Below are 14,270 nucleotides of genomic sequence, written 5' to 3' on the forward strand. Positions count from 1 at the left end.
GAAGATAAGTAATTAATAATGTCATGCAAATGTGCTCGGCACTGCTTGATACTCGATTGAGCTCGAGGTGCTCGGGTACTTGCGGGTCTTTAATGAATATCACGGGTGCTTGGATGTTTCATCAATGAAACAACAAACACAAAGCACAGGCTGGCTTCACGGCAAGACTGGAGAACCATTTGCAGTCTTTGAATGGCTCTCACTGGGGGTTAAAACAACATTTTTGGATGCACTGTGCCTAAAAAGAAAAAAACCTAGTCCTCCATTCCCCTAGAAATGCTCTGTTTATAACTTGCTGTATGTAGTGGAAGAGTCGGACTGCCCAATTATTGATTTCCATTATACTTGTTACTTGAGCCCTTTTAGATCTTCTGACCTGTTTGGCTTGAGTCATGAGGACCTGAGCATTTTAGTACTCGCCCATCACTAGTAATTAACAACCAACATCTACTACAAAACAAGAAATTTAGGTAGTCATTCACCGTCAGTTCCATCTAGAGGCATACCCAGAAGCTCCAGATTCCCTACTGAGAAATCCTTAAGACAATCACCACCTACTATAGGGCATTTATATTTTGGATGTCCTTATCTGTCCCACAGGACCTTAGGGGATTCAGATCTATTTGCTACCTTTGTACTTCTATAACTATAGACGTGACAGGTGGCAAAAAGTAATATCTTGGGTATGAAATGATTTGATCCAATTACAAGACATAGATCATGCCATTGAAAACTGTTGTCCGGTAAATGGCTTCTTGTATCTGGTCTACTCAAGGTTCCATCATGTTTTCTAACTTTTTCAAAGAGTGCTTTTAGCAAAGTGAGGACAAAACTGGTAGTTAGTAACCTTTTTCTGTTTTGTTTTTTTTTTGTTTTTTTTTTTACTTTGAACAGGAGAATATAACACCGAAGTTGAGGATGGGACTGAACAATATCGGAAAATAGCCCGAGTTATCACACATGTGACCTACAACGCAACCAAGAGTAGATACAATAATGACATAGCACTTGTAGAGCTGGCCGACCCCATCAAATTGAATGACTACGCTAGACCAATCTGCATTGGAAACAGAGATTTCACGGACCAACTTGTGAGAACTGTATCATACAGCTGGGTCACTGGATGGGGGAATGTAAGATTCTTAGGTAGACCAGCCATAAAGCTTCAGAAGCTCGCCGTGCCCTTCATTGACCGAGCTAACTGCAAGAAGTCTAGCCGATTCTTTGTGTCCACAAATATGTTCTGTGCCGGCTATTCGGATGAAGAGAAAGACTCATGTCAGGGGGACAGTGGCGGTCCACATGCATCTGAATTTAGAACTGTTTGGTTTCTGACTGGAATTACTAGCTGGGGTGATAAATGTGCAGAGAAAGACAAATATGGAGTCTACACTCGAATTTCCCGATTCACTGACTGGATACTGAGCACTACAAAGCTTTCCTAATCCCGGCTTGGATATTTTCTCTTTATGACTTCAGCACTCATGGAAACATGCAGCTTATAAAATAGTATGATTCATCGTGAAATGTTTAATTTTAGCCAAGAAAATTAAAAAGTTAAAGAGTTGCTTGGATTATCAGCTAAATATTTTGCTATAGGTAATCTCTCCTAAGCCGCGGCTACAGAAAGAAATGTTAGCTGAGAGTCTGAGCTTTGTGCGGTCTGATGAGAGAAATGTCATGGTATAAAGTGGAAACTGTTCTCAGTAAGACTTCAAATATATTTAAAAGCGATAGTGATGTTAGTAGAATGTGCATCTGGCTGAATTGTTCAATATAAGGTTAAATAAGACCAGTGTCCGACTGGTTACCGGAGAAGCCGCCAGTAATACCAGGCCTGGCTGCGGTTACCTGAATTGAACTCTGGAACTCTAACCTGAGCTCCGGAGTGCAGCTTGGACTGAACTCAGGGTTTGCAGGACTGAACTGCAAGTGCCAACTGGTTCCCCGGCGATTGCGCTTCAGTTCATGTCACAGCTGCGGACAGGCCGGGCTGAACTCCGAAGCTCTCACTTGAGCTTTGGAGTTCAGCCCGGCCTGTCGGCTGCTGTTATGAACTGAACTGCAATTTCCAGGGAGTCAGTCGGCACTCGCGGTTCTGTCCTGCAAACCCACAGTTCAGTCCAGGCTGCACTCTGGAGCTCAGGTGAGAGCTCCAGAGTTCAATGCAGGTATCCGCAGCCAGGAGTGGTATTACTGGCGGCTTCTCCGGTAGCCAGTCCGACACTGAATAAGACAATAAGCAAAGCCTAAAGGGGGTGTTAAACTCAGCACCCGCACCCGCCCCCGTCGTTTGTACGTCACGGGCAAATTGCTGCCCGTGGTGCACAAAATCGTTTGGAGCCATCACACGGACTTACCTGCCTAGCGACATTGCTGTTGCTGGCGAACTGCCTCCTTTCTAAGGGAGCGGTTCGTGTGGCGTCACAGCGACGTCACTAAGTGGCCGCCCAATAGAAGCGGAGGGGCGGAGATGAGCGGGACGTAACATGCCGCCCACCTCCTTCCTTCCTCATTGCCGGCGGCCGCAGGTAAGCTGTAGTTCGTCATTCCCGAGGTGTCACACATAGCGATGTGTGCTGCCTCGGGAACGACAAACAACCTGCGGGCTCTACAATCAATGATTTTTTAAAAATGAACGACGTGTCAACGATGGACGATAAGGTGAGTATTTTCCATTGTTAACGGTTGTTCCTTGCTGTCACACGCAACGACGTCGCTAACGATGCCGGATGTGCGTCACGGAATCTGTGACCCCGGCGATATATCGTTAGGTACGTCGTTGTGTGTAACGGGGCCTCTAGACTGTACCTGAGCAATCTCATTTCAGGCTAATTTTACAAAAATGCTGTTTGAACACCATTATAGCAATAACATTTTTTAAGTGAATCCGTCACCAGATTTCACAATAAAACCTAAAAGGATCTCATCAACTTTGTTGCAGCATATTTGCAATAAGTTCTTTTAAAAAATTGTTTGATGTTTGGCTTTTACAGCTTCTACATATCACAGTACACAGCTGGTGGCAGAAAAAGTCATCAAAGGATAGGTCATCAATGTCTGATCGGCCGAGGTCTGACACCCCACACCCCCACCGATCAGCTGTCTCCGGTCCCGGCGGCGGCAGCAGACAACTGGAAATACTCAGTTCAGGCGCTGCTCCATCTTCTGATAGTGGCTGTGGCCAGGCACATCTGCCTCCCTTCCAAATCAATAGGAAGCAGATATATAGTACCCGGCTACTGTCAGAAGATGGAGCAGCCCCGAAACTGAGCATTTCTGGTTGCCGCCACCGCCGGGACCAAGAATGGCTGATTGGCATAGGTGCAGGGTGTCGGACCCCGAGTGATCAGACATTGATGACCTATTCTAAGGATAGCCCATGAATGTAATATAAGAGCCCGGTGGTAGTGGCTGCAGCTTATACGCCAAAAAAGTGGTGACAGGTTCCCTTTAATAAAAGCAATTGATTTGATTGAAGATTTGGACGAGTTTGCTGGATATCCTTTTTTTCTACCCTTGGAATAGTACTAGTTATACAGAAAGCATAATCCGAACCCGAATTTATCACTATTCACCCATCACTAGTAAGGATTCATTCAGAAGTATGGGGTTTTTTTCACATATGGAAAAAGCAGACCAGGTTTCATCAGTGATAATTTTTTCAGCGTTTCATGTAATTTTCGGCAGTGTCATCCGAGCTTCATCCAAGCTCGGTACAAGTGTTATCAGTTTATTTCCAATAAGAAGAAAAAAAAATCTCCACCTTCTCCTATCAAGCAGTCCATAAAAATGGACAGTATTTGGAATCCGATTTTTTCACAAATCCATAGACCTGCATTGCCGCTTTTGAGCCCACGCTCAGAACAATACTGGACATGTCTCCACATTTTTGCGCAGACAGCTCAGTTGGCAAAAAAAAAAAAAAATTGTACATGTGAACAGCCCCATAGACTATACTAGGTATAAGGTCTATCCATGGAAAACACAAATGGAACTAATACGCGAGAAATGGACGTTGAATGTGCCGTAATGCCACTTTTCTGAAGGTCCTGGACCTGCAATACTCTGTAAATCTAAATGAAAAAAAAAATGCGCTTCATCTTTTGATATGCTTTAATACATCAAAATGAAAAATTGGGGGAGAAGTGAATATATGATCTTGATAATACCATATTATGTGTATGTTATCCTTCCATCCTACAAGACTCCAAAATCATCACTGAAAATTCAGTTTGTCATGTTGTTGATCAAAACAGGCCATTTCCTATCAAGTCGGATTTTTTTCCCCAAAAATTGCCTGCATGTGTGGTCTATCAAATGAGCATTGCTTATGTTAGTTTTGTACATAAAATACTATATCAATTGTAACCGAATAGAAACAAGAGAACGAGAGTATTATATAATGCAAATTATCACAAATGTTTATTAGACAATACAAAATTCAAAAAACACACACCAAGAAAAAAATGGCCATGATTAAAAAATTGCCCATAAAAACAGCAGCACGGAAGGGGAAATCAAACCCTGGGTATGGGAGCAACGATGATGTCAGAATATATAAACACCCATGTAAAAAAATTGATTATTAGTACAAGACACTATAAACAAATTTTGTTATTGTATATAATTGATAAACACCCCAATCTAGGGAGGACAGCATACGGCCCAAGCAAATTGCACATCCTAAAGTATCAAAAACACACAGAGGAGGTAAACATAAGAGCCGCGCTGGCCAAAGTGTGTATACTAAGTCACATGAATAGCATAAACTGCTATGTGCAGTAATTAGAAGTATCCCAATGAAAATGCCCCCAAGCCATCCAACGTACGTTTCAACAAAGATAGATACCCGTGTGGCTAGGGCTTCAACAGGGAGGAGAGGCCACTGTGTGTTTTTGTTGATACTTTTTTAGGATGTGCAATTTGCTTGGGCCATATGCTGTCCTCCCTAAATTGGGGTATTTAAACAAATTTTGTTATTGTATATAATGGATATATTGTCTTGGACTAATAATCAATTTTTTTACATGGGTGTTTATATATTCTGACATCATCGTTGCTCCCATACCCAGGGTTTGATTTCCCCTTCCATGCTGCTGTTTTTATGGGCAATTTTTTAATCATGGCCATTTTTTTCTTGGTGTGTGTTTTTTGAATTTTGTATTGTCTAATAAACATTTGTGAGAATTTGCACTATATAGTACTCCCGTTCTCTTGTTTCTATTCATGTAATGGAGTAAGTGCTGGCCACGGATTGTTCCTATCTTGGGGCATCCGTAGACCTACATAATTATACATGGTTATGAGGAATATTATTATCAATTGTAACCGGCACAGGAATATTACTGGACGGAGTATGCTGCAGCAACCTAGCTGCTGCGCTAACTCAGCTAAGGGAAGTTGCCTAATCCTTTAGTAGGGGGAGACAGCCTGAGGAGCAACATACTGTGTTGTGAGCTGGACATGGACGATGGTGCAAACTAAAGACCAGTGACTGGAGATTCAAGCACTGGTAGGGTTGTGTCAGGGATTAGTCAGCCCCGAGACGGGCAAGTGTTTATTATTTTGTATTGCATGCTTGTTTGCAATTCTCTGGCTGCAAAATAAAAATCTTGCATTTACTTTACATGGACTGTTTTCTGTCTGTCACTACCATGCCACCCTATAACATCCCCAGCGTGTTACACAACCTAGTCAGATGATTTTCTGGCACAGTATCACAGATATTACAATTTACATTTGAACATGTTTCATCTATTTCACGTAAAGCCTCCAAGGAAATGACTGGTATTTTCATAATTGTCTCTCCAGGAAAGGAGACAAACTCTAGCGCCACCTATTGGAAGTAGCAATCCTAAAAGTCAAAAGTGGCCTTTTAACAAGCCTTTTCATATGACCTAAGATATATGCCAGATATGAATCTCAATTTGCAGACACAGTGTTTCGAGGTGATTGCCCCTCGTCAGTGCAAAGTGTGGGTAACTGATCTGGCTTATGAGAAGCTACGTGGGGATCACGGAAGAAGACTATTCTCCTTACGGAGACCTGACAAACCAGTCTGGCTGTCAGTGGTGAGGGGACTTATAGCTGCATTTTCATGTATTTGTTCACAATGACATAAAACTCAAGAAGAGTCTGTACCCAGTTAGACAAAATACAAGCTCTATATACAGTATTAGTGACTGTCTCATCTATTCTTTAGCTACTTTATTAAATTACAGAAATATATTCTTCAGATTGAATCCGGGTCTATTAAAGTACCTGCTGCTGATCCAATTCGATTTTTTTTCTCAAGATTTCAAAAATGATCAAAATAAGAAATAAGTCAAGATACAGTATGTCACAAAATTTACATTTTTGTAAATATTTTATTATATCTTTTCATGGGACAGCACTGCAGATCTGACCCTGTGATACAATGTACATTGTCAGTGTGCAGCTTGTATAATAGTGTAAATTTGGTGTCCTCTAAATAACTCAACACATAGACATTGATGTCTAAATCGCTGACAACAAAAGTGAGTACACTCATTAGGGAAAATGGCCAAATAGTGCCCAGTTTGCTATTTTCCCTACTCGGTGTCATGCGACTCATTACTGTTACAAGGTATCCAGTGTGAATGGGGAGCAGTTCTGGTAAATTGGGTGTTCTCGCTCACACACACACTCTTATACTGGTCATTGGAACTTTAACATGGCTCCTCATGGACAAGAATTCGCTGAGGATCTTAAAAGAACAATTGTTGCTCTACATAAAGATGGCTGAGGCTATAAGAAGATTGGCAACACCCCGAAACTGAGCTGCAGCACAGTGGCTAAGATCAGACAACAGTTTAACAAGACCGGTTCCACTCAGAACAGGCTTCGTCATGGTAGACCAAAGAAGATGAGTGCACATGCTCAGCATCCTATCCAGAAGTCATCTGTTCAAAATAGACATATGAGTCCTGCCAGCATTGCTACAGAGGTTACAAGGGTGGGGATCTGCCTGTCAGTGCTCAGACGATATAACACACACTGCATAAAATTGGTCTGCATAGCTCTCGTCCCAGCAGGAAGCCTCATCTAAAGATGATGCACAAGAAATCCTGCAAACAGTTTGCTGAAGACAAGCAGACTAAGGAGATGGATTACTGGAATCATGTCCTGTGGTCGTCTGATGATACCAAGATAAACTTATTTGGTTCAGACGGTGTCAAGTGTGTGATGGCAACCAGGTGTCAAGCATGAGTGTCGAAAATTGGGGTTGCATAAGTGCTGCCGGCTTTGGGCAACTACAGTTCATTGAGGGAACCATGAATACCAACATGCACTGTGACATACAGAATCAGGGCAGGATTCCCTTCCTTCGGAAACTGGGCCACCGGGCAGAATTCCAACATGATAATGACGCTAAACACACCTCCAAGACGACCACTACCTTCCTAAGGAAACTGAGGGTAAAGGTGCTGGACTGGCCAAGCATGTCTCTAGACTTAAACCCTATTGAGCATCTGTGGGGCCTCCTAAAATGGAAGGTGGATGCGCACAAGGTCTCTAACATCCACCAGCTCCGTGATGTCATCATGGAGGATGGAAGAGGATCCAGCGGCTCCTGTGAAGCTCTAGTGAAGAGAGTTCAGGCAAGAGAGTTAAGGCAGTGCTTGAAAACAATGGTGGCCACACAAAATATTGATACTTTGGGCACAATTTGGCTATTTTCACTTAAAGGTGTACTCACTTTTGTTGCCAGCAGTTTAGACATTAATGGCTGTGTGTTGAGTTATTTAGAGGGCACCACATTTACACTGTTATACAAGCTGTACACTGACTACTGTACATTGTATCAATGGGTCAGATCTTCGTGTTGTCCCATGCAAAGATATAATAAAATTCTTATAAAAATGTGAGGGGTGTACTCACTTTTGTGACATACTGTACATCCAGAGCTGAGCTCCAACGCTCTAGGTGGCCATATATAATTCTAGAAAGGAACAAACATTAATTAGCCCTTCTAATGGCAATCTTTGCAAAGGTGACATGTAATTACCAATGTGTTGAGTTGTAATCAATAATTCATTGTGTGACACAACATATCGATCCTAAATCTTCAGTAGATTATCAAAGGAGTAAGATGGTATTTCTCCACTGCAAGGGGGATATATATGCTTGATTGACATCTACTATATTAAACCTTCGATTACACCTTGCTTGCTGCCCATAACCTCTGGGCTCTAAAAGAACTGTGCCCATATAATGACTGCAGACTAAACAGACAACTATATTGCCCGACCCACACCATGCTTGGCCAAGTGTGCATGTGTTTTAAAGGGGAGAGGGTAGTGGCTGCCACAAACTGATTCATCTACCTGAGCAAAAAAGAAAGGCTCAAGTTTTGTAATTCACCCTTCCTGATCCTTCTTTGCCCACATCGCCTATTAGAGTAAAGGGTGCTTTACACGCTGCGACATTGCTAGCGATAGCACCTGCCCCCGTCGTTCGTGCGACATTTGGTGATCGCTGCCGTAGCGAACATTATCGCTACGCCAGCGTCACACGCACATACCTTTTCAGCAACGTCGCTGTGACTGCCAAACAATCCCTCCTTCAAGGGGGAGTTGCGTTTGGTATCATAGCGACGTCACTAAGCGGCCTGCCCAATAGCAGAGGAGGGGCGGAGATGAGCGGCCGGAACATCCCACCCACCTCCTTCCTTCCTCATTGCCGGTGGACGCAGGTAAGGAGATGTTCGTCGTTCCTGCGGTGTCACACAGCGATGTATGCTGCCGCCGGAACGACGAAAAACCAGCAGTATGCACCACCAGCGATATTATGAAAAGGAGCGACGTGTCAACGATCAAAGATTTTTGACGTTTTTGTGATCATTGATCGTCGCTCCTTGGTGTCACACGCTGCAATGTCGCTAACGGCGCCGGATGTGCGTCACTAACGACGTGACCCCGACGATATATTGTTAGCGATGTCTCAGTGTGTAAAGCACCCTTAAGCCTCCATACACAGAACATACTTCTCAGGTGCATTTATCGGACTTTACTCATGTTTGGTAACCTTTAAGGTATGTGCACATAGCATCTCCTAGACCTAGACACTGGTGTAACTGCATCATTTTTGAAGCAGAATACATTTCAGGAAAACCCCAGTGGTGTTTTTCCTGAAGCGTCTTTGATGACGTCTGCAGCATCTTTTATGACATCTGCAGCTTCTTTTATGACGTCTGCAGTGACTTTTATGACATCTGCAGCTTCTTTTATGATGTCTGCAGCATCTTTTATGACATCTCCAGCATCTTTTTATGACATCTGTAGTGTCGTTTATGATGTCTGTAGGTTTTTTTTATGCTGTTTGCAGCATCTTTTATGATGTCTGCAGCTTCTTTTATGACGTCTGCAGCATCTTTTATGTTGTCTATAGCTTCTTTTATGACGTCTGCGGCTTCTTCTATTATGTCTGCAGTGTCTTTTATGACATCTGCAGCATCTTTTATGACGTCTGCAGCATCTTTTAAGTTGTCTGCTGTGTCTTTTATGTTGTCTGCTGCGTCTTTTATGACATCTGTTGCATTTTTTCTCCTTTTCACACATAAAATAATGTTGGCTTCAATCGTAAACCACCTTAAGAATGACCAGCTCATTAATTAAACCACTTCATGGCTTTTGTATTGCTCTCGATATTAACTCTGTGCTCTGCTAACATTGGGGCATTTTTGTTCATTTTTCCTAGGGGTGCTGAAGTGTGGCGCCCCTGAGGCTTCCGTCGCCACAGGACAGTGCACCCCATCCAGCGGTGTGATGTCCATTCTGGGTAAGGAAAGGAGTGAACGCCGGTCCCCTGGCAAATTACACTACACCCATTGTTAGGAACACACTGGGACCAGGGACAGTGGCAGCTACCCTCCCATGCTGCATGCTGGGAGGGGCCGTAAGACCCATCCCTGCTCCTATAGGGTCGATCAGAGCAACTGGGGAGGTGGGAGGAGCCATCAGAGAGCAGACAGTGAAAGGAAGGTCAAGTTTAGTCAGATAGTGAGTGAAGTTGAAGAGAGAGGGAAGGAGGAGGAGGAGGTCTGCGTGAGGCAGACTAGAAGGAGAAGAAGGAAAGACAGCTCTAGTCAGGCAGGAGCTAAGAAAAGAAAGTGACGCTTCCTGGTGAAGAACCTGGGACTCAGAGGGTCCAGGTGACACCACGCAGAGAAAAGAAGGGATTCCAGGGCCACGGATAGCTTTGAGCTGTGGTGGCCTGTTCCACAGGAACATCGGTGGAGGGATCAAGCTGCAACAGGGGACGGTCCCTAGAAACCGGAGGAGTGCAAAATCATCTCCAAACAGTAACAACCGAGGCTCAGGGAAAGTTGTAAACTCCCCGGGCCACAGCCCATAGCAGAACCTCTAAAAAGGGGATAATCATCCGACAGGTGACCCCCCAGCCTGGAGGCTGTTGTGGAGGCCGAGCAGGTTCATCCTAAAAGAGCTAGGCTTAAGGAGACAGCTGAAGACAGAGACACCTTAGAGAGAAGGGTACCGGCTTTCATCCCAGAAATTACCCAGAAACGGCGGAGGTCCCTGACAGTGGGTTCCAGCAGTCCAGAGGCACCAGTGTGCATCTACCAGGATGTGTGAGTAAACAACTTGAAACTGCACCCTTGGTGTTGCCTCTGTTATTTCATCTGCATAGACTGCCACTACACCATAGACTCTCACGAGCACCAACAGTGCCCCGGGGCACCGCTCCACCTGTGGGGAGCAGTACCATCATTGCTGCCATTCTATCACCCCGGAGGCCTCATACAGCAGCGGCGGCTTAAATAGCCGCATACCACAGGTGGCGTCACGAACACAAACCCCAAGTCACCAGCCATATTTAACTGACACCCACCAGGGCCACGGAGTCGGGCCCTGCCACCACTGACTACCCCCGGACTAGTCCGGCCCGGCACCGGGTGTCCCACAGCCCTGGGGTGGGCGAGTCAGAAGCTCTTATGGTTTTTTTTTTCTGGAGGATATCCAACATATAGTACTCCTAAGGCCCCTTTCACACGTCAGTGATTCTGGTACGTTTGTGTTTTTTTTAAACATACCAGAATCACTGACATACGCAGACCCATTATAATCAATGGGTCTGCTCACACATCAGTGATTTTTCACTGCACGTGTCTCCGTGCGGCGTACCCGCGTGTCCGTGATTGCCGCACGGAGACATGTCCATTTTTTTCTGGCATCACTGATGTTCCACGGACCACGCAGTGGTGTGGTCTGTGAAACACGTGCCAGAAAAAACGTGCATTTAAAATAATAAACATTTTAACTCACCCGGCTTCAGCCGCGCTCTCTGCAGCCTGTTCTCCCTGCTGCTTCTGAGCCGGCTCATTACTGTCGCGCATATTCATGATGCACGACACAGCCGACCCGGAAGCAGCTGCTGCGGGGGTCAGCGCCGGCCGGATGCTGCACCGCGGGAACGTTCAGCACCATGGAGAGCGGGAGCGGGCGCAGGTGAGTTAATCTCTAAGTGCAATCACGGGCCACGGAGAACGGAGCCCGAATTGCACTTAGACAACCCACGTGTGCCGTGATTCACGGCACACGGAGGGACATGTGCGTGTTTTACACGCCAGTGAAAAACTTCAGTGTTTTTCACTGACGTGTGAAACGGGCCTAACATAGTAGCAAGGCCAGTCACAAACACAATATAAAATACTGAACTAAGGGTATGTGCACACATCTTTTGGACAACGTTGTACACACATGATTTTTTCAAGCATAAGATGCTTCAGGAAAATGCTGGTGATGTTTTACTTTCAGTTTCTTATTTTTTGTCTTATGCATCATTTTGGCAGCTGTCTTACCACCATTTTCTTTATGTTTCATATATCAGATGGTGACTGCTTCCAAGTAGAAGCCGCCTGATAAAGGTTCAGGTCATTTTTCAGCTGCGACAGCATTTGAAGCCTAAAGGCCCCGTCACACACAAGGACAGATCTAACGACATATCGCCGGGGTCACGGATTCTGTGACGGACATCCGGCATCGTTAGCGACTTCGTTGCGTGTGACAGCAAGGAACGACCATTAATGATGGAAAATACTCACCTAATTGTCCATCGTTGACACGTCGTTCCTTTTTAAAATATCGTTGATTGTAGAGGACGCATATTGTTCATCGTTCCCGAGGCAGCACACATCGCTACGTGTGACACCTCGGGAACGATGAACACAGCTTACCTGCGGCCGCCGGCAATGTAGACGGAAGGAGGTGGGCGGGATGTTACGTCCCGCCCATCTCCGCCCCTCCGCTTCTATTGGGCGGCCGCTGTGTGACGTCGCTGTGAGGCCGAACGTCCCTCCCCCTTTAGGAAGAGGATGTTCGCCGCCCACTGTGACGTAGTTAGGGAGGTATGTATGTGTGACGGGGGTTAACCATTTTGTGCGCCACGGGCAACTAAATGCCCGTGACGCACAAAAGACGGGGGCGGGTGCAATCGCTCATGCGATCGCACGATATATCGGCGCGTGTGACGCCGCCTTAAAGCAGTAAAAAAAAAGTGGAAAAAAGTAATATATGCACAGCAAATTGTTTTGACATTGCTGTGCATGTGTTCATTCTTTTTGGCATTTAGTAATGATCTTTAGGTAGGTTCCAAATGGAACTGCCCTGTAAAAGGCATTGTTGGTACATATCCTACGAGGTGCATTTGTTCCATCTTTTCTTCCCTTTTTTTAACAGCTTCATTCTTTGAAAGCCATGAAGCATTTAAAAGACGACACTTGACCATTCTTCAGGCAGTATGAGCTTGGAAGCCTCTGCTGTCTTGTACATAAAACAAAAAGGGGCTGCAAAGAAAAAATATAAAAAAGGCGCTTCAGGAAAAGCAGCATCGGAATTTTCCTGAATCATCTCCTGCTTCGATATCATGAGGGTACACCAGTGTCAAAAAGACGTCATGTTCGCCGACTCTAATGGTTCCCATTTACTAAAGTAAAGTCAGATGAATCCGTCTGATGATTATAGTATGTGTATGGTGACCTCCTCCAACAGATGATGTGGAGAAAGAAGGATGAGGGAGGTTTGTTTGTGACTAGCCTTGCTACTATGTGCTAGCCATCTAATATGTAAAGCTGAGTGTATGCGTGCGTGTGTGTGTGTGTGTGTGTGTGTGTGTGGGTGTGTCCGCTACAGTAATGCACATTGTCACATTTACTATCACAAAATTTTGCACAGATGTTTCATTTGACTCATGGAACGTCCTAGACTATGTTTGGAAGGGAAAATTAAACCCCACACTTTACAGTTATTCACCAAAAAACTGCTTACTTTAAAGTCAATGGAGCTGAGAGCCACAGGTCAGTAATAGGAGCGGTGATTTGGTTGCTATAGGCAACAAAGGACACTCATAGTATAAGAAGCTTATGTGTGAGGTAATATGATTTCTGTGGAGAGACAGATAGTAAGAGACAGACAGAGCAAGAGACAGACAGGGAGAGAGACAGGCAGAAAGGGAAAGAGAGAGGGAAAGGAACAGACAGACAGGCAAAGAGGCAGACAGGCAAAGAGTCAGACAGGCAAAGAGGCAGACAGGCAAAGAGGCAGACAGGCAAAGAGAAAGACAGACAGGGAAAGAGGCAAACAGAGACAGACAGGGAAAGAGACAGACAGGGAAAGGAACAGATAGACTTGGAAAGAGGTAGACAGGGAAAGAGGCAGTCAGGGAAAGATACAGACAAAGAGACATACAGACAAAGAAACAGACAGACAGACAGGGAAAGAGACAGACAGACAGTGAAAGAGACAGACAGGGAAAGAAACAGACAGTGAAAGACACAGACAGGGAAAGAGACAGTTGGAAAGAGACACACAGAGACAGACAGACAGTGAAAAAGACAGAAAGGGAAAGAGACAGACAGCGAAAGAGACACACAGAGAGAGACAGACAGAGAGGGAAAAAGACAGACAGAAACAGACAGGGAGAGAGACAGACAGGGAAAGAGAAAAATAGGGAAAACGACAGACAGAAAAAGAGACAAAGAGATTGAGAAACAGACAGGCAGAGAGATAGAGAGAGAGAGAGAGAGAGACAGATAGGGAAAGAGACAGACAGACAGTGAGCTAGAGAGAGAGACAGACAGAGGCTGGGAGACAGAGAAAGTGGGAGAGAGACAGAGACAGGTATTATCCCGGGCAATGCTGGGTACTACAGCTAGTCCTCAATAAAAACACAAGAAGAGGTTCAGCATCCCTAAGAAAGATGAACGTATATGCCTCAATTGTTTTCAG

General features: G+C 44.8%; 1 protein-coding gene across 1 annotated transcript in view; it reads left to right on the top strand.

The window, feature by feature from the left end:
* Positions 1 to 1,445, top strand: part of F9 (coagulation factor IX) — a 106,454-nt gene extending 105,009 nt beyond the window's left edge. The window contains exon 8 of the mRNA XM_075322671.1: positions 895 to 1,445. Within this exon, the coding sequence (XP_075178786.1) occupies positions 895 to 1,445 (551 nt within the window). The remainder of the gene's footprint in view (positions 1 to 894) is intronic.
* Positions 1,446 to 14,270: the final 12,825 nt, after the last annotated feature.

The sequence above is a fragment of the Anomaloglossus baeobatrachus genome, chromosome 9, assembly GCF_048569485.1.
Source record: "Anomaloglossus baeobatrachus isolate aAnoBae1 chromosome 9, aAnoBae1.hap1, whole genome shotgun sequence".
Lineage (NCBI taxonomy): Eukaryota > Metazoa > Chordata > Amphibia > Anura > Aromobatidae > Anomaloglossus > Anomaloglossus baeobatrachus.